The following is a 25,797-nucleotide window of genomic DNA, read 5'->3' on the forward strand; positions in this document are numbered from 1 at the left end:
GAATGTGGCCTTTTGCACCTAGGTGTTCACACAAGCAACAATTAAAAGTTTTAAGACTTTTAAACTGACTTAAATTATATATTTTTTTTTAACTGGCTTAAATTTTATGAGTAGTTACAATGAAATGAAGACTGCTGGGGGAAATATTAACAACCTCAAAAATGCAGAGGACACCACTCTAATGGCAGAAAGTGAAGAGGAACTAAAGAGCTTCTTGATGAGAGTGAAAGAGGAGAGTGAAAAAACTGGCTTAAAATACAACATCCAAAAAACTAAGATCATGGCATCCAGTCCCATCACGTCATGGCAAATAGATAGGGAAAAAGTGGAAATAATGGCAGATTTTATTTTCTTGGGCTTCAAAATCACAGAGGACAGTGACTTCAGCTACAAAATTAAAAGACATTTGCTCCTTGGAAGAAAAGCTATGATCAACCTAGACAGCATATTAAAAAGCAGAGACATTACTTTACCAACAAAAGTCCATATAGTCAAAGCTATAGTTTTTCCAGTAGTCATGTACAGATGTGAGAACTGGACCATAAAGAAGGCTGAGTGCTGAAGAATTGATGCTTTCTAACTGTAGTGCTGGAGAAGACTCTTCAGAATCCCTTGGACTGCAAGGAGATCAAATCAGTCAATCCTGACGGAAATCAACCCTGAATATTCATTGGAAGGACTGATGCTGAAGCTAAAGCTCCAATATTTTGGCCGCCTGATGCGAAGAACTGACTCATTGGAAAAGACCATGATGCTGGGAAAGATTGAGGGAATGAGGAGAATGAGGCAAAAGCAGATGAGATGGTTGGATGGCATCACCGATTCAACATGAATTTGAGCAAACTCAGGGATTTGGTGGTGGACAGGGAAGCCTGGCATGCTGCTGTCCATGGGGTTGCAAACAGTCAAACAGAGCCTTGAGCAAAAAAATTTATTTAATTCTCTGTACTTTGGTTTTCTCACCTTACTTCTGTATGTCTTATTCCCTTGTGAGGTTGTTGTGATAATTCAATAGAATTATGTAAACTAAAGTACTTTAGAAAATAGTGGGCCCAAAACTGTGTTTCACAAAAACAGTTCAAAACAGTACAAATCTCTACCTTGTCTATAATGACCATCATTGTTCATCCTATCCAAATGGCCACTGTGAGGCCATTTATAGAGTGTGGTGCTTCACACCAATGGAAGCTACACATGAATGTGAATGGGTAGGTCCTGTGTGGTCTTCCATTGTTGTGGTGAAACTGTTACACATGTCTGCTGCCAGAACCACCCAAGAGAGACTGGAACTCAGGGACTGGATGAGTGGTCCCATGGGTGGATGACTGGCAAGAAACAGGGTAAAAAAGATGGGGGTCTGGTTATACAGACTGTCTCTGGACCACACACACCCCGAAGTTCTATATAGAACCTTGTTGAACTGATTCCAACTGAGAAAAAATTAAGCCATTCATTGTTAAAATCCAATATAACTGTATTGAGGATAATTAAATTAAAGTGAAGCCCTAATCCAATATGACTGTTGACCTTATAAGAAGAGAGGAGGACACAGACATGCCCAGAGGGACAATCATGTGAGGACTTGAGCAGATGATCATCTATAAGCCTCAGAAGAAACCAACACTGCAGACATCTTGATCTCGGACGTTAGCCTCCAGAACTATGAGGAAATATATTTCTGTTGTTTAACTCACCCAGTCTATGGTACTTTATTATGGCAATCCCAGAAAACTAATACACCAATCATTTAAGCTTTTTTTATAACAAAAACTTATGAGATATCCGGTATGCCTTCCTTTTTCTTTTCATATATCCAAACCCTATATACCTTTCAGAACCCAATACAAACATTAGTTTCTCTATAAAGCCTGGATTCAGAGCACTGACCTGAATCCCACACTGCATCCACAAAGGAGACAGTTACTTTGGATCAAATTGAAGCCTAGAGCAGCACAGCCCTCCTTCAGATCACTCAGCCACTGTGGGGTCTGTTCAAGAACACATGAGCCATTCCCACTGCTGTCCAGACCCTTGTCAAATTCCCCTTATTCAAATTAAATCTGTTTATGACTCATGTTCCACACTAACTCAGTAGTGTGTCTTAAAATTCCCTTCCTACAGATTGATTTGGTGACACTCTTCATAGCATGCAGTAGACTGGTCACTTGAAAATATGGTAAATTAACAAACTGTTACTTAGGGACAATTTCTTCCTTTCTTCCTTTATCCATATAATTAAAGGTACATTTTCAATCACTGAAAAATTTATATGGTTCATTTATTTAAGATATATCATTTTATATTTTAAGGACAGTAACTCAAAAAACTGCCAAATTTTCTCAATGGCAAGATTATTTCTCTGTTAGAGGCTTTAGGCTAAAATTTTCCAGCTAACCAACCAGAGCACCAATTACTCCATTCCTCATCAGGAGAAATTAGCTAGACCTGCAAACACTTCTCAATCAAGCCCTAACAGTCAAGCAGCACGGTGTCCTTAAGAATTAGCAGTGACAGCAGTAAAAGAGAAAGTCCCAGGTTACAGCAAACTTGGGGCACAGGCCCACTGGGAGGACTGTCATTACCATGCCAAACAGCAGGGCCAGAGTCTCGAAATCAATCCACTCCACCACATGGGTCAGGCTGGGTCTCTGCAATCAAACCACAAATTAGCCAATTAGTCCTGGGCATCATCCTCCTGGTGATAAGCTGTAAACATGTGCACTTTACAGAAAACCCACTCATGGCCAGAGTTAAAAATCACAAAAATCACACCGTCCACTTGCCTTTGAAATCCTATTATATCATTACTGAAAAACAGTCGTGATCCAAAGCATCGTAACATCAAAACTATGCACTTGTCAATGAGAAAGGCAGACTTCTTAAGCCTGTCCCTGTCCCTAAGGGAAGGTAGGATCATGGGGAACTGGGAGCCCAGACTGGGAAGTGAGGACGCTTGGAGAGTCTGGTTGTTGAAAAAGGACTTCACAGTGGTCCAGAGATTTTCCTGCCACATCAATTATTTCCAAAATTAAATAACTACTACTACACTACTCCTTAACAATTAAATCAAAATAACAGAGGTTTATGTGTAAGTTTTAGGATTCTGGGACATTTTACCCTGAGAGTTAGTGTTTGTTTACACCAATTCTAGCCATAAAAAAGAAAATAAATAACAAAGTCTCACATTATTTTTACTCTTTGGTTGACTGACTGGCCTTTAGAAACATTTTTCAGAACAATCTCTGAAATTCTACAGTTTTTTTCCAATCCCAAGTTCCATGTGTGGCCACCTTGGTCAGTTCAGCACTGCTCCTCAAGCAACCCCAGGCCTCCAACTCTAGAGTATTTGGCCTCTCTGGCTTCTCTACATTCATTCCAATGTCCCTGCAGGATGGAACATGCTCAGATCCTGAGGGGACAGTATCACCTCACAGACATGCACTTCCGGGGACCTCCTGATGTCTGTCCCCAACCTCACTGTCTCCCACCTCTCTGCTCCAGCCAGGATGGCCTCCCCTGGTCTCCAAGGGCTGACAGCGCATGTGGCTGGCTCTAACATTGCTCAGGCACATGGCCTGGATGAATACTTGACCATCATGAGCTTTTCCTCAGCTAGGATGGGGTGTGTGTGATAAAGTCAAATGTTAATTGCTCATCAGTGCTATAAAGTTCATTAGTTCATGCCTTTAACAGGAAATGTGAAATAGTATATTAAAAACTAACCATCTAACACCTAATTATTGGACGGTCTTTGAAGCTGACATTGTATCAAATGCTAAGCCTTTGACTCAAAATGTTACAACTTACATCACCAATCACAGCCAGTGCTGCTAATGCTGAAAGGGACCCCAACATGGCTGCTAGTGTTCTGTGAACAATCTGGAAAGAAGCATAGAACATTACTTCACTCTAATCCACAGGATTTTAAAACACACAGAAGACTTACTGGTATAAGTATATGTGAAGATTGGCCATTCTATACCATACCTATTGAAAGTGAAAGTGAAAGTTGTGTCCAACTCTTTGCGATCCCATGGACTGCACAATCCACAGAATTCTCCAGGCCAGAATAGTGGAGTGGTAGCCATGCCCTTCTCCAGGGGTTTTTCCCAACCCAGAGATCAAACTCAGGTCTCCCACATTATAGGTGGATTCTTTACAAGCTGAACCACCAGGGAATTTAGGATAATAGATAAATCATAGTTTTCAAACTCTGGATGCCCACAACTATCACCAGTCTGCTTTCTAAAGAAAGGTGATTTAAGGTGGTTATCTATATGTATTAAAATTTTTTTAATTGTTTTGGGTTTATTTTCTGTTGGCAGGTCTTATTCCTTTTCTTATGTTTCCTGCCTACAGAAGTTCCTTTAGTATTTGTTGTAAAGCTGGTTTGATGATGTTGAATTCTCTTAACTTTTACTTGTCTGGAAAGCTTTTGATTTCTCCATCAAGTCTGAAGAAGAGTCTTGCTGGGTAGAGTATTCTTGGTTGTAGGCTCTTCCTTTTCATAATTTTAAATATATCTGGCTTGTAGAATTTGTGTTGCTGCTGCTGCTAAGTCACTTCAGTCATGTCTGACTCTGTGCGACCCCATAGATGGCAGCCCACCAGGCTCCGCCATCCCTGGGATTCTCCAGGCAAGAACATTGGAGTGGGTTGCCATTTCCTTCTCCAATGCATGAAAGTGAAAAGTCAAAGTGAAGTCGCTCAGTCATGTCCGACCCTTCGCGACCCCATGGACTGCAGCCTACCAGGCTTCTCCATCCATGGGATTTTCCAGGCAAGAGTACAGGACTGGGTTGCCATTGACCAGCTAATACTTTGATGGGAGTTCCCTTGTATGTTACTTGTCATTTTTCTCTTGTTGCTTTTAATATTTTATCTGCCTTTAATTTTTGTCAGTTTGATTACTATGTATCTCAGTGTGTTCCTCCTTGGGTTTATCCTGCCTGGGACTCTCTGTGATTCCTGAACTTGGTTGACTATTTCCTATCTCATGTTTGGGAATTTTTCAGGTCTTATCTCCTCAAATATTTTCTCAGGTCCTTTCTGTCTCTCTCTTCTCCTTCTGGGACCCCTATAATGCAAATGTTGGAGCATTTAATGTTGTCTCAGAGGTCTCTTAGGCTGTCTTCATTTCTTTTCATTATTTTTTCTATATTCTGTCTGTGCCAGTGATTTCTACCATTCTGTCTTCCAGGTCCTTTATCCATCCTTCCTCAGTTATTCTGCTATTGATTGCTTCTCAGTTAAGTTCAGTCACTCAGTCGTGTCTGACTCTTTGTGACCCCATGAATTGCAGCACACCAGGCCTCCCTGTCCATCACCAACTCCCGGAGTTTACTCAAACTCATGTCCATCGAGTCAGTGATGCCATCCAGCCATCTTATTCTCTGTCGTCCCCTTCTACTCCTGCCCCTAAACACTCCCAGCATCAGGGTCTTTTCCAATGAGTCAACTCTTTGCATGGGGTGGCCAAAGTACTGGAGTTTCAGCTTTAGCATCAGTCCTTCCAATAAACAGCCAGGACTGATCTCTTTCAGGATGGACTAATTGGACCTCCTTGCAGTCCAAGGGACTCTCAAGAGTCTTCTAAAACACCACAGTTCAAAAGCATCAATTCTTCGGCGCTCAGCTTTCTTCAGAGTCCAACTCTCACATCCATACATGACTACAGGAAAAATCATAGCCTTGACTAGACGGACCTTTGTTGGCAAAGTAATGTCTCTGCTTTTCAATATGCTATCTAGGTTGGCCATAACTTTCCTTCCAAAGAGTAAGCGTGTTTTAATTTCATGGCTGCAATCACCATCTGCAGTGATTTTGGAGCCCCCCAAAATAAAGTCTGAAACTGTTTCCACTGTTTCCCCATCTATTTCCCATGAGTGATGGGACCAGATGCCATGATCTTCGTTTTCTGAATGTTGAGCTTTAAGCCAACCTTTTCACTCTCCTCTTTCACTTTCATCAAGAGGCTTTTTAGTTCCTCTTCACTTTCTGCCATAAGGGTGGTGTCATTGGCATATCTGAGGTTATTGGTATTTCTTCCGGCAATCTTGACTCCAGTTTCTGCTTCCTCTAGCCCAGTGTTTCTCATGATGTACTCTGCATAGAAGCTAAATAAGCAGGGTGACAATATACAGCCTTAACGTACTCCTTTTCCTATTTGGAACCAGTCTGTTTTTCCATGTCCAGTTCTAACTGTTGCTTCTGAACCTGCACACAGATTTCTCTGGAGGCAGGTCAGGTGGTCTGGTATTCCCATCTCTTTCAGAATTTTCCACAGTTTATTGTGATCCACACAGTCAAAGGCTTTGGCATAGTCAATAAAGCAGAAATGGATGTTTTTCTGTAACTCTCTTGCATTTTCCATGATCCAGCTGATGTTGGCAATTTGATCTCTGGTTCCTCTGCCTTTTCTAAAACCAGCTTGAACATCAGGGAGTTCACAGTTCACGTATTGCTGAAGCCTGGCTTGGAGAATTTTGAGCATTACTTTACTAGCATGTGAGATTGTGAGGTAGTTTGAGCATTCTTTGGCATTTCCTTTCTTTGGGATTGGAATGAAAACTGACTTTTTCCAGTCTTCTGGACGCTGCTGAGTTCTCCAAATTTGCTGGCATATTGAGTGCAGCACTTTCACAGCATCATCTTTCAGGATTTGAAATAGCTCCACTGGAATTCCATCACCTCTATTAGCTTTGTTCGTACTGATGTTTTTTAAGGCCCACTTGACTTCACATTCCAGGATGTCTGGCTCTAGGTAAGTGATCACACCATCGTGATTATCCAGGTCATGAAGATCTTTTTTGTACAGTTCTTCCATGTATTCTTGCCACCTCTTCTTAATATCTTCTGCTTCTCTTAGGTCCATACCATCTCTGTCCTTTATTGAGCCCATCTTTCCATGGAATGTTCCCTTGGTATCCCTAATTTTCTTGAAGAGACCTCTAGTCTTTCCTATTCTGTTGTTTTCCTCTATTTCTTTGCATTGATCACTGAGGAAGGCTTTCTTATCTCTCCTTGCTATTCTTTGGAACTCTGCATTCAAATGGGAGTATCTTTCCTTTTTTCCTTTGCTTTTTGCTTCTCTTCTTTTCATAGCTATTTGTAAGACCTCAGACAGCCATTTTGCTTTTTTGCATTTCTTTTCCATGGGGATGGTCTTGATCCCTGCTTCTAGTGTATTATTTATTCATGTTTGTTTGTTCTTTAGTTCTGCTAGTTCTTTGGTAAACATTTCTTACATCTTCTCAGTCTTTGCCTCTATTTTTTTCTTCAGGGTCCTGAATCATCTTCACTATCAATAGTCTGAATTCTTTTTCTGGAAGGTTGCCAATCTGTACTTCATTTAGTTGTTTATCTGGGGTTTTATCTTGTCCCTTCATCTGGGACATAACCTTCTGCTTTTTCATGTTAATTACCTTTCTGTAATGTGGTTTTAGTTTTAGTCACTGTAAGACTGTAGTTCTTGCTTCTTTTGTCTGCCCCATGATGGAGGAGGCTAAGAGGCTTGTGTAAACTTCCTGATGGAAGGGACTGGTGGTGGGAAAAACTGGGTCTTGCTCTGGTGGGCAAGGCCTTGCTCAGTAAAGCTTTAATCCAGTTATCTGCTGATGTGCGGGGTTGCCCTCCCTCCCTGGTAGTTTTTTGACCTGAGAAGACCCAGCCCCCAAGTCTATGGACTCTATGGTCCAGTTAATGGTGACCTCCAAGAGGGTCACCATTAGACCTCAGGGGGACCTTCCCAGACTGCTGCTGCCAATACCCCCATCACTGTGGTGAGCCCCTTCTGACCCACGCCTCCACAGGAGGCCCTCCAAATCTAGCAGGTCGTTTTGGTTCAGTCACCTGTGGAGTCACTGCTCCTTTCCTCTGAGTCTTGATGAGCACAAGGTTTTGTTTGTGCCCTCCAAGACCGGAATCTCTGGTTCCCCCAGTCCTGTGGAAGTCTTGTAATCAAATCCCGCTGGACTTCAAGGTAAATTCCTTGGGAATTCCCAGTCCCTTTGTCAGATCATCAAGCTGGAAAGCCTGACGTGGGGTTCAGAACCTTCACAACAGTGGCAAAAGCTCTTTGATATTACTGTTCTCCAGTTTGTGGGTCACGCACACAGCAGGTATGGGATTTGATTTTACTGTGACTGTGTCCCTCTTACTGTCTTGCTGCAGTTTCTTCTTTGTTTTTGGATGTGAGGCATCAATTTTTTTTTCCTTTGGAAGGCTCCAGTGCCCTTCTGTGGATGGTTATTCAACAGTTGGTTGTGATGTGGTGCTCTTGCAGGAGGAGATGAGTGCCCACCCTTCTACTCTGCCATTCTGAACTGGAAGCTCAGCAATCACTTCTTTAAATTAACTTTCTTCCCCCTTCTCTCACTTGTCTCCTTCTAGAATCCAGTTATCCTACATGAACATCTGACAGACAATGAAGGTTTTCTTTGCTCTTTTTCATTTTCTTCTTTGGTCTCCTCTGATTGGGTTATTCAAAGTTCCTTTCCTCTTGATCACTTATCATTTTATCTTCCATTTGGTCTGCTCTGCTGTTGATGTTCTATTGCATTTTCCATCTTCCTCACTGAGTTCTTTAGCTCCAGAATTTCTGTTTGTTTCTGTTTCATGATTTCTATTCATTTGTTAATTTCCTCATTTTGTTCGAGTGTTGTTTTCCTGATTTCACTGAATTATCTTTTTGTCTTTCCTTGTAGCTCATTGAGTATCCTCAGTATAACTATTTTTAATTTATTTATTTATTTTAATTGAAGGCTAATTACTTTGCAATTTTAAAAGTTATACTCCATTTACAGTTATTACAAAATTTTTGCAATAGTCCTCATATTGTATAATACATTCTTGTAGCTTATCTTAACACCCAATAGTTTGTACCTCCCACTCTCCCACCCTTACATTTTGCCTCCACCCCCTCCCTGCAGGTAACCAGTACTTTGTTATCTGCATCAGTATAGCTACTCTTCATGCTTTATCAGCTAGATAGCAATATTCTGTGCCTTTGAGTTAACTTATTGAATGACTGTTGTTATCTTTGGTGATGATATATTTCCTTGATTTTTCATATTCCTTGTAGCTTTACATTGATGCTTTCTCATTTGAAGTAGCAGTCAGTTAGTCAGTTAGTTCAGTTGCTCAGTCATGCCCAACTCTTTGCGACCCCATGGAATGCAGCACGCCAGGATTCCCTGTCCATCACCAATTCCTGGCGCTTGCTCAAACTCATGTCCATCAAGTCAGTGATGCCATCTAACCATCTCATCCTTTGTTGTCCCCTTCTTCTCCTGCCTTCAATCTTTCCCAGCATCAAGGTCTTTTCCAATGAGTCAGTTCTTTGCATCAGGTGGCCAAAGTATTGGAGTTTAAGCTTTAGCATCTGTCCTTCCAGTTAATATTCCTTTAGGATAGACTTGTTAGATCTCCTTGCAGTCTAAGGGACTCTCAAGAGTCTTCTCTGACACTACAGTTCAAAAGCATCAATTCTTCAGCATTCAGCCTTCTTTATGGTCCAGTTCTCACATTTGTACATGACTGCTGGAAAAATTATAGCTTTAACTACATGGACCTTTGTCGGCAAAGTAGCAGACATCTCCTCAAATCTTTATTAGTTGTATTCAGGTGGGATATAGTTTGTTTGTTCTGTTATACCTGATACTTTCTCTGATCTCCTGTGGACACACCTGCTGCACTCTTCTTGCTCCTTCTTGTGACAGAATTTGTATGCTTTTATGTGTTCTCCAGCTCTGCAGCTCACCAGGCTAGCTGCTGGAGAAGCCCCTTTTATTGGCAGTAGACAGTGCTATAGCTCCAGTTCTCCTTTGCCCATGGCAAGTCTGTTTTCTGGCAGCATTCCATCTACTGTTGACCAACAGTGCTCTCACCACCACACAGAGAGCATGTGTTAGGAGCCACTACCAAGGCAGTGGGGGGAGACAGGGGGAGGCTGGAGTTAGGGATGGCTGCAGGCCTTGAGGGGAGCCTAGGATGAGCTTCTCCAGGTCAAAAATCAGATTTCCTGCTGAAGTGCTGAGTGCAGTCAGCAGGAAATGTCTTCCTTTAACGCCCTTTGATAGTTTCACTTGACTCTTTCCTGACCTCCCTCCCTGCAGGCATGGATGCCCTGCCTGAGTACTCTGGTTCTGGCAGAGAGAAGTTGGTTCTCTTCCTGCATCCTGCACAGCTGGGGAAGCCAAGCACTTACTCCCTGTCAGTTAGTTCAGCCCGATGGAGTGTGGCCTTAGGAGAGGGGCAGTGCTGACCATGGTCCTATTACCCTCTCCAGTGTGTCCTAACTTGTATTGTTTTCCTTCAGTGATATGCTGTAATTTCCTCTCAGAAAGGCTGGGCTTCTACAAACTCTCTCCTGTTCCTGGGTATCTGCTCAGGTTAGCACTGTCTAGGTTTTCCCTGATAGCAGCCAAGAGAGATGAGGTTGCCATTGCTTGCTCCTGCTGGTTTCACAGCTTAGGCTAGTGTATGTTTGCTTATTACTGGATGCACAGGCAGGAGAGGCTCCTCCTAGGTCCTTTGAATCTCACTGCTCCTACAGAGGTACTTTTTCTTTGGGATGGATGCTTAGTTAGCTATCAGGAAAGGGGGACAAAAAGGAGGGCTAGCTCATGCTGCCATGATGCTGACATCATCTCCCAGTTTACACTTAAATGTTCGGAACGTGAGATGGTTGACTAATCTTCTTCCTTGGGCTACTTTGGTAAATGTAAGGATAAATAAAGTGCAGAGAGACTCATCAGAAGAATGAGCTACCTAAATATCTGAAGATATGTGGAACTCCCATGGCTGCCATTTCTGCCCATGTGGTGTGCTGGCTGCTGTACACTGTCCCCAAGCAGCTGTATGCCACTGCTTCTGTGCCTTGCTCTCTAGGGACCCCACATGAGCTCTGGGAGCCTGTTATCTCATATAAATTCTCCTGGACTGGGGAGCATTGGGCAGCAGGAGCACCTCTGTTTAAGGAGGGGCTGCTCATGGAAGGAGGGACCTGTGCCTTCTTGAGACCATTCCCTCCCAGTACGTGAGGGCAATGGCAGGAGCCAACTGGTCCATAGTGACAGGTGAAACACTGGTGGTGGGTTTCCTAGACGTTCCTCGGTTCTGAATCCTGTGTTTCTAAAAATTCCCAAGACAGTGTACAAGTGGCACAGTTCTGGGCCTTGAATTCAGTACCACTTTGTGTTTCATAGGCATTTTAGCACTTACAATGTGCGTCCAATTGAAGGCCGTGTTTTCCAATTGTTTCTTACTGCCATGATGTAGTAGGATGATTATGGGCTTTTTGATGCTAAGTAAATTCTCCACATTTCACTTTCTTCATCTGCAAAACTTAGAGAACTTTTTGGTTTGTAGGGCATGAACTGGCTGTCCCTTGAGGTGACACCCTACCTCTCTATGCCCTGGTATAAGACCTGGGCCAGCTCCTATTTTCCTGGGCTGGGTCTTGTCTGCCTATGAGGTAGTAACAGTGCTCTGCTTGCTGCACTGTCTTCCAGGTGGGTCCTCTTTCTACCCTCCCTTATCTCCTAGGAAGAGGTGCTTTGGCCTCTTTGAAAGTGGCAGACCTTGCCTGCTTGTTTTTCCATGTGAATGCATTCTTGTCCTTGTGCATGGTGAACTGCCCACCCTTCTCTCTGAAGTCAGATTTGGTTGTGAACTCTGTTCTGCTTTTTGGGATATGAGAAGAGAGACTCCCCCTTCTTCTTGCCTCAGTGGTGCCCAGGTGAGAAGCAGCCTGGGTCTCTTATAGATTACAGTGAGCAGAGGCCTGTTGACCACATGTGCAGATGCTGAGAGGCTGGCTGGAAGCAGGAGGTGGCCATACCCCTACAGGGAGGGGTGGTGCCTTCTCCTTCTGGTGCCAGAGCCCGCTGAGCCTGGTTCTCACATAGCTAGAGAGAATCTCATGACTCTTGCTGAGCTGGGGACCTACCTTGGGGGAGCACCAACTGCTGCACTTCTCACTGCACTGCCACTGGAGGGAACTTCTGGCACCCATTGCTATTCTGGAGTCTCCTTTGAGAATGTTGCCATGAACCATCTCCTTTCATCAAGGGGTCCTAAGCTGCATAAGGAATGAAAGAGGGTTCACCTGCTGGCCAGTGGTGTGGGAGGGCCTGGCAACAAGGGTCTCTGCTCTTTCTCCCCCAAACCCTACTGCTCTTGTGACTATTCCTCTTGCCCAGGGCCTTCTGTGTGTAGGAGAGGCAGGGGCCATGTCTGAGGGGTGGGCCAGCTGCCACCTCACTGGGGGTTGTCTCATCACTGTCTTTGAGGTCTGAGTGTCAAAGGCACTTCACATAAGAGCGAGCACACCCACTTTCTTCTCAAACTCATCTGTTGTTTCCACCTGTGATGGTTTGGCAGGGTCTGTATGTTACCAAACAAATCGCCTCAGCATGGGTGCATTCATGTGTCTGTGAGGGAAGGGTGGCTTGGGGATGGCACCCAAGCTAGGCTGTGTTGGTGTTTCTGATCCCAGAGTAACCCACAGTGCTGTCTGTCCTCTGTGTGTGCTAAGTCACTCAGTCATGTCCAACTCTGTGTGACCCATGGACTGTAGCCTGCCAGGCTCCTCTGTCCATAGGATTCTCCAGGCAAGAATACTGGAGTGGGTTGCCATGCCCTCCTCAAGGGGATCTTCTTGACCCAGGGATTGAACCCACATCTCTTATGTCTCTTGTATTGGCAGGCATGTTCTTTACCACAAGCGCCACCTGTGAAGGCAAGGTAGCAGGAGAGGGAGGGTAGGAACAGCTGAGACCACCTGTGCACATCTGGATTCTTTGAGAGTTAGGAGAAACAGTCATGTCTAATGTGATATTTTCTTATTTTTTTCTTTTCTTTTTTCATTGGAGGAAAATTGCTTTACAATGTTGTGTTGGCTTCTGCTGTACAATAACACAAGTTAGTCGTTATATAGGAGAAGGCAATGGCAACCCACTCCAGTACTCTTGCCTGGAGAATCCTATGGATGGAGGAGCCTGGTAGGCTGCAGTCCACGGGGTCACTAAGAATCGGACACAACTGAGCGACTTCACTTTGACTTTTCACTTTCATGCCTTGGAGAAGGAAATGGCAACCCACTCCAGTGTTCTTGCCTGGAGAATCCCAGGGACAGGGGAACCTGGTGGGCTGCCGTCTATGGGGTCACACAGAGTCGGACACGACTGAAGTGACTTAGCAGCATATACATATATGTGTATATATATATATATATATATATATCCTCTGCCTCTTTAGCTTCCCTTCTCTCCCCCATCACACCATTCTAGGTCATTACAGAGGCTGGGCTCACTGTGATATATAGCAGCTTCCCGCTAGCTATCTATTTAATACATTATAGTGTGTATGTGTCAACACTACTTCCTCAATGCATCCCACCCACTCATTTCCCTGCTCTGTCCACAAGTCCATTCTCTATGTCTGCAACTCCATTCCTTCCCTACAAATAGATTCATCAGTATCATTTTTCTAGATCCCATTTATATACATTAATGTATGATATTTGTCTTTCTCTTTCTGACTTACTACAACAGATTCACATCCTTTCCTTTATATCCGGCTGAGTATTGTACCACATCTTCTTTATCCATTTCTCTGTTGATGGACAACAAGGTTGCTTCCATGACCTGGCTAATGGAAATAGTGCTGCAATGAGCACTGGGGTAGATGTCTTTTTGAATTGTGGTTTTCTCAGGGTATATGCCCGGTAGTGGGATTCCTGGGTCATGTGGTAGATTTATTCTTAGTCTTTAAGGAATCTCCATGCTGTTCTCCATAATGGCTGTATCAGTTTACATTTCCACCAACAGTGCAGAGGATTCCCTTTTCTTCCCATCCTGTCCAGCATTTATTGTTCGTAGATTTTTTGATGATAGCCATTCTGACAGGTGTGAGGTGATACTTCATTGTAGTTTTGATTTGCATTTCTCTAATAATGAGTGATGTTGAGCATCTTTTCCTGTGTTTATTTGCCATCTCTATATCTTCTTTGGAGAAATATCCGTTTAGGCCTTCTGCTAATTTTTTGATTAAGTTTCTTGTTTTTCTGATATTGAGCTATATGAGCTGCTTATATGCTTTGGAGATTAATCCTCGGCCAGTTGCTTCATTTGAAATTATTGTCTCCCATTCTGAGAGCTGTCTTTTCACCTTGTTTACAGTTTCCTGTAAATAATCCAACCAGTCCATCCTAAAGGAGATCAGTCCTGGGTTCATTGGAACCCAGTTCATTGGAAGGACTGATGTTGAAGCTGAAACTCCAATACTCTGGCCACCTGATGAGAAGAGCTGACTCATTGGAAAAGACCCTGATGCTGGGAAAGATTGAGGGCAGCAGGAGAATGGGACAACAGAGGATGAGATGGTTGGATGGCATCATCAACTCGATGGACATGGGTTTGGGTGGACTCTGGGAGTTGGTGATTGACAGGGAGGCCTGGCGTGCTGCAGTTCATGGGGTCACAAAGAATCAGACATGACTGAACAACTGAACTGAACTGAACTGAACTGAACAGTTTCCTTTGCTGTGCAAAAGCTTTTAAGTTTAATTAGATTCCATTTGTTTTTATTTTGACTACTCTAGGTGGTAGGTGTTGGAGGACATTGCTGTGATTTATGCCAGAGTGTACTGCCTATGTTTTCCCCTAAGAACTTTATAGTTTCTGGCCTTATATTTTAGTCTTTAATAAATTTTGAGTTTATTTTTGTGTTCTGTGTTAGGAAGTGTTCTAGTTTCATGCTTTTTACATGTAGTTGTCCAGTTTTTGCATGCTACTTATTAAAGAGACAGTCTTTCTTCCATTGTATATTCTTGCCTCCATTGCCAAAGATAAGATTCCCATAGGTACATGGGTTTATCTCTGGGCTCTCTATCTTGTTCCATTGGTCTATATTTTTTTTGTGTGTGCCTGTACCATACTATCTTGATGACTGTAGCTTTGTAGTATAGTCTGAAATCAGGAAAGCTGGTTTCTCCAGCTCCATTTTTCTTTCTCAAGGTTGCTTTGGCTATTTGGGGTCTTTTGTATTTCCTTACAAATTGTAAAATTTTTTGTTCCAGTTCTGTGAAAAATGCCGTTGGTAATTTGATAGGGATTGCATTGAATCTTTAGATTGCTTTGGGTAGTATGGTCATTTTCACAATACAGATTCTTACAATGCAAGAACATGGTGTATCTCTTCATCTGTCCATGTTCTTTGATTTATTTTATCAGTGTCTTATAGCTTTTTGCATACAGGTCTTTTGTCCCTTTAAGTAGGTTTATTCATGAGTTTGAGTGAACTCTGGGAGTTGGTGATGGACAGGGAGGCCTGGCTTGCTGCAATTCATGGGGTTGCAAAGAGTCAGACACGACTGAGCGACTGAACTGAACTGAACTGATTCTTAGATATTTTATACTATTTGTTGTGATGGTGAATGGGGTTTTTTCTTTAATTTCTCTTTTTGATTTTTCATTGTTAGTGTATTGGAATGCAGAGGATTTCTGTGTATTAATTTTGTGATTATAAAATCACCTCAACAAAAACCTTGCACACTACGTCTCAAGCAGCCTGCCCTTAAACAATGCCACTGGAGGAAGTAATGTTTTCTGTGGCTCCTTGAGGAGGAAACTGCTCAGAAACTTGCTCCTGGATTCCTCCAGACTCTGCCTGATCACAGAGTGTGTGTGTGATCATAGGAACCCTGAAACAATAATAATATTGGTGGGGGGTGGGGACAGAATAGAGCTGCCCCAGAATAAATGAGACAGAGCAACTAAATCCATGGATGGACCTTGTTGGACAACTAGGGGCTCAACCTGCTGAAGCCAACATTCCTCACAGACAGATCAGACAGCCTCAGGGAATTTCAAGAATTTTCCTGGTCACTCCCCCCTCAGATCACCTCCTTGAAGCTCCAGGGCACTTTTCATATTTTGAGAAAACACACCCCTTTACTTTCACCTTCACCTCCTGATCCTCCAGGCTCAGCCCAGTGGAGCCAAAAGTCCCATCTGTGTGTTGCTGTAAATCTGGTTTCACAACTAAAACAACAATGGACCTGCCCAGTCAGGCAGTGTCTGTACTTTGTTTCATGCTATTGAAGGTATAGCCACACTTAAAATTTCCCAGAAACACTGAATTGATGGGACATGAAATCATTAGGCTAATTAGCTGAGTTGATAAACATAACAGATAATAATCCTTCCCCACACATAGCCCAAGGTCTCCAAGGTCCTCATCGTGCATACAATCCTATGAAGCAGATAGGGGGTATTTTAACATGCCCATTTTACAGACCCTGATTCTCAGAAAGTTTCAACACTTGTCCCTTCACGGGCATTCTGTGTGAGCAGCAAATCGAGGGTGAGAAAATCATGTGCACATTCAGTTTTCTCAACAAAATTTTTCTAGTGCCTGGCAAAACTCATCTTGCATATGGCAACTGCCAAGATTCAGCAAATATTCCAGTACAGAGCAATTTTCTACCTAGAATGAGGGAAATGTTACTTTTTAGGAAAGACACTATTTCAGTTCGATTAAAATGCAAGACTGAGCCCATCCCCAGCACCCAACATGTTAAAATACACTTACCTGTGGGCACAGATAAACCCAGGAGAGCAGGCATGCAAGTTACCTCAAATATAATTAGCACGTAGACCCCAGCGAGGATGACTGCAGCAATGGTCACTTGTGCTTCAACACTTGCTCGGAGGTACTGATGAGTCATCAGAAGAGGAACAATCTGGGTCTGCTGGAGGGAGGCGTGGACGCTGATGGAAACAGGCTCTCTGAAGAATGAAGCAAATATCATACCACTGATAAAGGAAACAGACCTGACATCAACCATCAGCACTTGCTCCCTCAGCTTTCTTCCCAACACCAGTCGCCCATGGCTATACCCAGAGCCTGAACCGATCTCAGAGTGCCTAACCTGCCAGATGAGGAGCCCTGAGCACAGGCAAGCCACGTGAATATATACACAGCCTCCACATAGCCAGGCCCCTCTGACATAGCTCCTCAGCCTCCCTCAGTCATTGCCTGCCTCACCACAGTGCCACCAGTACAGCAATGAACAGGAGCAAGAATGTTCACAGTGGTTCAAACCATTTAATTTTCCATCTTCCTCCTCACCACACATCTGATTGCTTTGTGCCCATGCTAAGTCACTTCAGTCGTATCTGACTCTGTGCAACCCTATGGACTATAGCCAGCCAGGCTTCTATGTCCATGGGATTCTCCAGGCAAGAATACTGGAATGGGTTGCCATGTCTTCCTCCAGGGGATCTTCCCGACCCAGGGATCGAACCTGTGTTTCTTATGACTCTGGTATTGACAGATGGGTTCTTTACCACTAGTACCACCTGAGAAGCCCATGCTAACAAATCGCAAATCCAATGATTCTCGCATGTGAGAAATTTGGAAAAGAGTCATGTGCAACCTGAGAAAAGGTAATCAGGTTGTCACTAATGGTGGGAAAACACCAGGAACAAGAAGCATGCAGATCAATAGTATGTGGCCTGGTGAAAATAAAGACTCTAAAATTTCAGTAACTGCTCTGAGCTGAATTGTGCCCCCTCAAAATTCATATCTGGACATCCTAGTTCTCCATACTTCAGGATGTGACTGTATTTGGAGATAAGGTCTTCACAAAGGTGATTAAGTGAAAAACAGTGACACCAACATGACTGGTATCCTTGTAAGAAAAGGAATTTGGCACACAGAGATGCAGAGGGATGACCACGTGAGGACACAGGGAGAAGACACCATCCACACACCAAGGAGAGGGGCCTCAGGAGGGACATACCCTGCTGACAGCTTGAGGAAATAGATGTCTACTGTTTAAGCCACTTGTCTGGTATTTATATAAGCAGGCCTAGAAAACTTATATAGTAACCAAAAGTACAGACTTAAAAATGTAGTGGCGTTACAGAAAAAAGAATTCTAAGATATACTAGAATTCCCCACTGTGTAGCTTCATGATATTAAGGAATTTAAAGTATCAGCTGTAAAACATAGTTTGCTTCAAAATGGGTTCTGCAATCTTACTTCCTGACACCTGTGGTTTTGATGCCTGCCACAGACTCATGCTCACTAGCTACACAAAAGGAGCAACTCCAAGCCCATAACTTGCCTAGCTATTCATAACTGGAGTCCCAAGGGTCACACTTCTCTAGGGAACATGTCCCAGAGTAGCTTCCCTGAGACTTCAGTCACCAAGACCTACCTGCTAAGAACCTCAAAGGTCCTGCTCACCACCACGTGCTCACTTCTGCTTGGATTTAAAAATATAGTCCAGTTATGAGTGACCTGCAAAAGTCGAAGCATGAAATCCTGGTAAGGCTTTGAATCTGGGCCATCAGCTGGGGTCCAGCAGTGTTCAGGGCAGGTGCTTGTCTAGAATCAGAAGAAAGAAAAGAGCACAAGTCCTTTTCACATAGAGATGTTAGAGACAGCCAGGTGATGTGCAGCTGGAAACATCCATAATTTGGAGAGCTGTGTTTAAGAAAAAGAATACAGAAATACAAATACAGAATTCATGTACAAAGACACAAAAATACAGAAGTAAATATAACCTATTCAGAGAAAAGGAAATCACTGCATGCTATTGGAGACAGTCGTCTGAACCCACTGAGGCAACTGACTGCTTTCTGTTTGCAAACTGGAGGCAGGAAACTCTCCACACCCAGATCCCAGAAGCCTGTGGGAGAAGGGCCTGAGGATGAGCTTCCAGTTTCACAGGCTGAGGTGCCCTTGTCAAGGGCAGGGGAGTGGAAAAGCCAGATGAAAGGGGCCAGATGTGTGCAGAGATGGAGGTGCTGATGGGGCAAAGGCGGGAGGCCTGGCTGTGGCTGCTGGGGAAATTTCAGTGGGAAGACAGAAGTCTTGCCACCCACAAATCATAAAGAAAATAAAAACCAGGAACTCTGAAATTGGTCAAAGCCTGAATGAGAAATCACAACTTCTCTTAAAACTTTCATGTTTGGAAAGAGTGTATCAGAAAAAAAAAAAAAAAACCTTCAGTAAAAATCTCCTGTGTTGTGTTTCTGGAGCCAGGAAGCTCAATACAGATCCAAGGGTAGGCAACTATTGATGTGTCAGCAGGCTACAAAAGGTCATGCCCTCCTCCACACAAGGTCACAGAGGGAACCATCAGCAGATTAAGTGTGCCCATCTCATCTTTACTGAGGAATCCTTGCCAGCGAAATAGGCAATGCATACAGGGAAACCAAGTTTATGTCCTAAGACCATGGCCAGAGCAACCAGTTTAGAACATCAGTGCTGCATCAGCCATTGTCCATGAAACTGCAGCCTTCTTCTTAATGAAACTCTGGCTCTGGGGACACTGCTCCGTATGGCAGAAAAACGTGACGGGTGCTCTACCCACCATTACTGCAGTTATACTCCATTTTGGATGACACAGCCTCATATACCAGCAGTGTTTCCTTCTATTAGTTATAACAGGGAAAATCTGTGAACTAGGGATATGACTTCATATGGAAGTCATCATGGAAATCCAGGGGAGTCCCTGAGGCCAGGATTTGGGAGACGAGAGAGAGACTTGTCTGGGCTCTGGGACATGGTGGCTGGGACTGCTGGCTCTCCTAACCTTTGCAGGATGTGAACTAAAGTCCTTGCCTTAGGCGCTGAGCACAAAGTCATATTGGTACAGAAGCAGAAGCTCGGGGAAAGACAGCCTTAGCTAAGAGTCCACAAACTCAAGGGAACCATGGTGTTGAACTATCTTCTGTGCCATGATGTAAGGCTCAGATTTAACTGCACTTTCAAAAATATGTTTCCCTGAATTGTCAAAAAAAAAAAAAAAAAAACTCTAAATTGAAAAAAAAAGAAACCTCAAAAGCCTGACTTTACTGAAATGGTAAGAGTTTTATGACCGCCTTAGAGAAAAGAGAATTTCCATGACAAAATAAAAGATAACAGCTTGCCTAATAATGGTGGCTCCCATCAAATCCATTCAAGAAGAAATTCAATTTATAAAGAAATAAAATGATTTTTTACAATTCTTTTCAAGTAACTTTAGGTGTAACCTGCTGTGGCCGCCGCCACCTGGAGCCTGGTGTGTTGGCCTGGGTCACCTCCACCAGCAGGTGCTCTTCTCTCCCGAGACGACTGGGGCTGCCGGCCACCAGGGCCCCTGCCAGGCCCACCTGGAGCAGCATGGAGTCTGCGTGGCTGCTGAGGTTCACAGCTGGGGGAGTGTCAAGGCAAACTACGACACAAGAGGGAGAGGCCTGGACTGCACCCCCCCTCCATCCCCACCCTCCCAGGGAACACCCATCTCAGGAGGCACACAAGGAAAGGAACGTTCAGGCCATCCCTTCCATCTGCCCTGCCTGCTCCTGTTCCTTCAGCCCCTCACTCTTGACACACGCAATTGGTTTTGTTTTCTTTAATTGTGTTTTGAATCATCTGCTTTAACATCTAGCTGGTGTCTCACATGCTACGATCATCTCTGCTACCACTCTTGGCAGCCAGAATAAAACACCTGTCCCAGTTCCTGGACTCATGGTGAGCAGCAGACAGGATGGCCTCCTGAATGAACAGATAAACTAATCCACAGCCATGCCCAAGTCCTAAGGTGGCTGGTGAGAAATCACAGGGAGAACTGAACAACAAATCTGAAATTGGCTAAACCAGTGAAGCCCATTGCAGTGAGAGGAGGGAAATCCCTTCAAAGCTTGTGAAGGACTGAATCAGGGAAGATATATGGAAAAGATGCTCCTTCCTCTCAACATGTAACCCTCATGCCCTTGCATCCCCACCACAACCTGGCCCCTTCACTCCTATACCCCATGCTGGTGTGCTGCACAGATGGAAGGGTCTGTGCTCTCAGGCTCCCTCTCTCTGTGCCAGCTGACTCTCACCTCTGCTGCAAGGTCTGGGGCCCACCCAAGGATTCTAAACAGCAGCTAGCCCAGCTATCTTGCTCCAGGAGAGAAAGCTGCTGTAGGTGCAAAACAAAAATGATTCCCAAAATGATCTATGTTTTGTGTAAGGTCTCAAAAGTCTTAGCAGCAGCTCACTGATTGCAGGACTATTCAGTGACCAATTCCTTTACTCTTCCTTAAAGCCCTTAAAGAAACAGGTGGTTTATGGAGCTGACTTGGGAGAAGGCAGAACTTTACTGTTGCCAAGGTGTTTACAGGATTTAAACAGACTGTTGGGGAGTGCCAGTGAATAGTTAACCCTTTTTAAAATTCCCCCAACAAGATGCACTGGGTTTGTTTGTTTTTTAAGTACAAAAATATACTGATAAATAAAGTGTTTTTCACTCTCTGACATAAATCACAGCAGGATCCTCTATGACCCACCTCCCAGAGTAATGGAAATAAAGCAAAAATAAACAAATGGGACCTAATTAAACTTAAAAGCTTCTGCACAACAAAGGAAACTATAAGCAAGGTAAAAAGACAGCCTTCAAAATGGGAGAAAATAATAGCAAACAAAGCAACTGACAAAGAATTAATCTCAAAAATATATAAGCATTTCATGCAGCTCAATTGCAGAAAAATAAATGACCCAATCAAAAAATGGGACAAAGAACTAAACAGACATTTCTCCAAAGAAGACATACAGATGGCTAACAAACACATGAAAAGATGCTCAACATCACTCATTATCAGAGAAATGCAAGTCAGAACCACAATGAGGTACCATCTCACGCCAGTCAGTATGGCTGCTATCAAAAAGTCTACAAACAATAAATGCTGGAGAGGGTATGGAGAAAAGGTAACCCTCTTACACTGCTGGTGGGAATGAAAACTAGTACAATCACAATGGAGAACAGTGTGGAGATTCCTTAAAAAACTGGAAACAGAACTGCCATACAACCCAGAAATTCCACTGCTGGGCATACACACTGAGGAAACAAGAAATGAAAGAGAAACGTGTACCCCAGTGTTCATCACAGCACTGTTTACAGTAGCTAGGACATGGATGCAACCTAGATGTCCATCAGCAGATGAATGGATAAGAAAGCTGTGGTACATATACACAATGGAGTATTACTCAGCCATTGAAAAGAATACATTTGAATCAGTTCTAATGAGGTGGATGAAACTGGAGCCTATTATACAGAGTGAAGTAAGCCAGAAAGAAAAACACCAATACAGTATACTAACGCATATATATGGAATTTAGAAAGATGGTAACGATAACCCTCTATGCAAGACAGCAAAAGAGACACAGATGTAAAGAAGAGACTGTTGGACTCTGTGGGAGAAGGCGAGGGAGGGATGATTTGAGAGAATAGCACTGAAACATGTATGTTACCATATGTGAGATAGACCGCCAGTCCAGGTTTGATGCATCAGACAGGGAGCTCAGGGCTGGTATACTGGGATGACCCTGAGGGATGGGATGGGGAGGGAGGTAGGAGGGGGGTTCAGAACAGGGGACACATGTACACCCATGGCTGATTCGTGTCAATGTATGGCAAAAACCACTACAATACAAAAGTAATCCACCTCCCATTAAAATAAATTAATTTTTAATTAAAATTAATTTTTAAATTAATTAATTTTTAATTTTTTTTAAAAAGGAAGTGTTTTTATCAGCACTGTTTCCTGTATTAGAGCTGAGAATGGGCAGCCAGCTCTTGGCTAGAAAGCATCTACCCATAGCTATGCTGCTACATGGCTTCCAAAAAGGACAAAAGGCAAACAGAAGTCACACATGAGGCAGAATATAGTAGGGAAAGGCCCAAGAAGACACTGATGATTCTGCCACACTGAAATTATTCCTGTCTTGGTCTTTCCCCAAGGCAGACACATGATATGTATGGAGTGGGAAAAGATATTTCAGCACAGTAGAAACTTTATAGACCTTGCAGAAACCCAGGAGATGGATCAGCACCCTTGAAGGCTAATATCAGAAAAGCAGAGGCTTCTTCTGATAATGTAATGAATGTTTATGGGGCTTCCCTGGTAGCTCAGCTGGTAAAGGATCTGCCTGCAATGCAGGAGACCCCAGTTCAGTTTCTGGGTGGGGAAGATCCCCTGGAGGAGGGCATGGCAACCTACTCCAATATCCTTGCCTGGAGAATCCCCATGAACAGAGATGCCTGGTGGGGTACAATCTTTGGGGTTGCAAAGAGTCCGACTGAATGACTAATCAGAGCACAGCACATTGCAAACAAAGAGCAAGGAAAATGGAACAAGGCCTTTGTCCTTGCGGGGGTGTCACGCCCTAGCAGGAAGATTAAAACACACTATGATTAACCACCACTCAAATGGAGTGCACACAAAATCCAAGGGACACTGGACCACATGTACCTCTGCCCTCCTTTCCCTCTGTCTTTCCAGATGCCCACATTGTGCCTGGGAGTCAAAGCCCACTGCAATGTTCTGGTGTCAGCAGTGACTTATGGATCCCAGAAACTTGGACCTGTGGTCAAGCCCACCCTGCAGACAGTTTTGATCCTTGCCTTCCAGCTGTTCTGAAAGGTCTGCTCTGCTAAGGTCATATCTTGCCTTTGCCTCAGAGGCCTCCCCCAAACCTAGAGAACCCCACTATCTTTTAAGATCTTACTCAAGCTCTCCTCTCCTTAAACCCTTTCTTGTCATCCACAGCATGAGAGGATCCTCACTCCTTCCTGTGTCCTCTGTAGATCAGGCTTATTCTGTTAGAGTGCTCACTCAAAACATACTATTGTCTGTTTTAGATTTTTCTCCCCCCTGGTCTAGCTCCTCAAGAGAAGAAACTACATGCTATTCATTTCTCTCCTTCTCTGGAGACCAACATGATTCTCACCACATTTTATGTCCCCAAAACATCTTGGTCTAACTAATAAATATTTGTTTTCAATATCATCCTTCAAGTCCTTTGAACCTATACCAGAGTCCCAGCCAGACCAGGTCATGGAAGAGAGAAGACAAAGAAATCATCTTCTTCCTCTGTTGTATCGAACCATGGTCCTCTTGCTTTTCCCATTACTCAAATCCATGACTCAAATTTAAGCTGTCTTTCAAGCTTGACTTGACCCAACCCCACTGTGAGCACCAGGGCCACTCTCCTAGGAATTCCTGGTTCACAGTCTCCATACTGTTCTTCTAACAAGCATGACCATCTACTCTGCTCTGGTGTTCTCAGAACAGAGAACTATGTCCTAAAGGCCCACACATGATGGAAAGAGACACATGAGCAAAGTACTTCTGAACTGCTGGCAATGTGCTACTGCAGTGCACGGAACAAATCTGTGAGGTTCACCTAAACTGTGGAGTCTCTCAGGCTTCTCCTTCAGTTTGCTTCAGAGCTTATCTAATGCTGGGCTCAGAAGCACTGGCAAGAACCTCCTCCTTGACCAAACTTGAGTCAGGATCCTCTGAGCCCTCTTCTCAACTAGGCCTTGACCTTGGCCTGGTGAGCCACCAAATAGGGATGCTAACATCTTGTAGGCTCTTCTTCTTCCATGAACTCTAGAAAGTTCTCACAGGGACAATGAATGGAATGGGGAGATCCCTAAGAAAGCTTGAATTTAATAGGGAAGCACATCAAATCTGGAGCCCAAGAGTACAACAGAACCCTAAGAGCTGGGGGCAGGTAAGATGAGAAAGCAGCCCTACCCCTGAAGGATGGGTAGGAACAGTACAGGGCCTGAAAGAAAGAAATGAAAGAAAACTGAGAAATTCCAGGTGCCTGGGGCACTGATGGTTACCATGGCAACCATAGACCACAACATAGTCAACATTTAATTTGATTTACATAACTCCCCCTGGCCCATAGAATTTAAGGTGTGTTCACCTTCAAGATTAAAATTTCATCTCTGCTATGGACTGAATGTTCATGTCCTCCTCCAAGGGATCTTCCTGACCCAGGAATGGAATACATGTCTTCTGCGTCTCCTGCATCGGCAGGCAGATTCTTTACCACTGAGGCACCTAGGAAGCCTGGGTCTCTAAGGAAATAACTGAAAGTAAATGAGGTCATAGGTTGAGGCCCAGATTTGATAGTATCAGTGTTCTTGTAAGAAGAGACACCAGAGAGCTCTCACTCTTTACACACACACACACACACACATATATACACAAACACAGGAGACATAGCAAGAAGGTGGCCATCTGAAAGCCAGAAAGAGAGTGCTCACTAGAAACCAAATCAGCCCATCTGACCTTGAATGTCCAGCCTCTAGACCTGTGAGAAATAAATGTCTGTTGCTTAAGTCATCCAGGTTGTGGTATTCTGTTGTAGCAGCTGAGACCTACAAAATGGCAAGAGATCCCAGAGGATAAGAAACCAAGCAATCATCAAACTCAGATGACACTGCCAAGGAAAGAACCAGTGAACTTAAAGCTAGGTAAACAGGAACGATTTAAGCTAAAACATAAGAGGGCAGGGGCTGGGGGTGTGGTTGGGGGGACAGAAAGAGCATCCAACAGCCACAGAAAGCTGGGCCTTAACTAAAATGCACTGTTTGCTGTCACCTTTCCATGGGGAATCTCCCCACCACCCACCCACTGCAGTCTCACTAAAGGCCCCTCCCTTTATGTTCTGAAGCCTTATCTTTCAAATATCCTGGAGAAACAAAACACACATGGGGAGTAATCATGATTGCTTATGCTGTGACTTTGGGCAACCATCATAATAGTTCTCAGGTCTTTTCACTTTGTGACTCAACCACGGGTGACTGTCCATCTCAGAAAAGGTTCAGATACAGTAGCTTTCCAGCGGTGACAGAGCCAGCAATTGCCAGAGCTTTCCTTGATCTGGATACAGGCTAAATAAAATCTGCAACAATCAGAAACATTTAATGATAGATTTGTGGTGTGACAGCAA

At 43.7% G+C, this 25,797-nt stretch overlaps 1 protein-coding gene across 1 annotated transcript in view; it reads right to left on the minus strand.

The window, feature by feature from the left end:
- The window catches only part of OCA2 (OCA2 melanosomal transmembrane protein), a 283,390-nt gene that overhangs the window by 227,529 nt on the left and 30,064 nt on the right, over positions 1-25,797 (minus strand). Inside the window, exons 5-10 of the mRNA XM_068968987.1 lie at positions 25,677-25,749; positions 20,052-20,212; positions 18,230-18,312; positions 16,640-16,793; positions 3,808-3,879; positions 2,583-2,648 (exon numbers count right to left, since the gene is read on the minus strand). Coding sequence (XP_068825088.1) covers positions 2,583-2,648; positions 3,808-3,879; positions 16,640-16,793; positions 18,230-18,312; positions 20,052-20,212; positions 25,677-25,749 — 609 coding nt within the window. The remainder of the gene's footprint in view (positions 1-2,582; positions 2,649-3,807; positions 3,880-16,639; positions 16,794-18,229; positions 18,313-20,051; positions 20,213-25,676; positions 25,750-25,797) is intronic.

The sequence above is a fragment of the Capricornis sumatraensis genome, chromosome 3 (assembly GCF_032405125.1).
Source record: "Capricornis sumatraensis isolate serow.1 chromosome 3, serow.2, whole genome shotgun sequence".
NCBI lineage: Eukaryota > Metazoa > Chordata > Mammalia > Artiodactyla > Bovidae > Capricornis > Capricornis sumatraensis.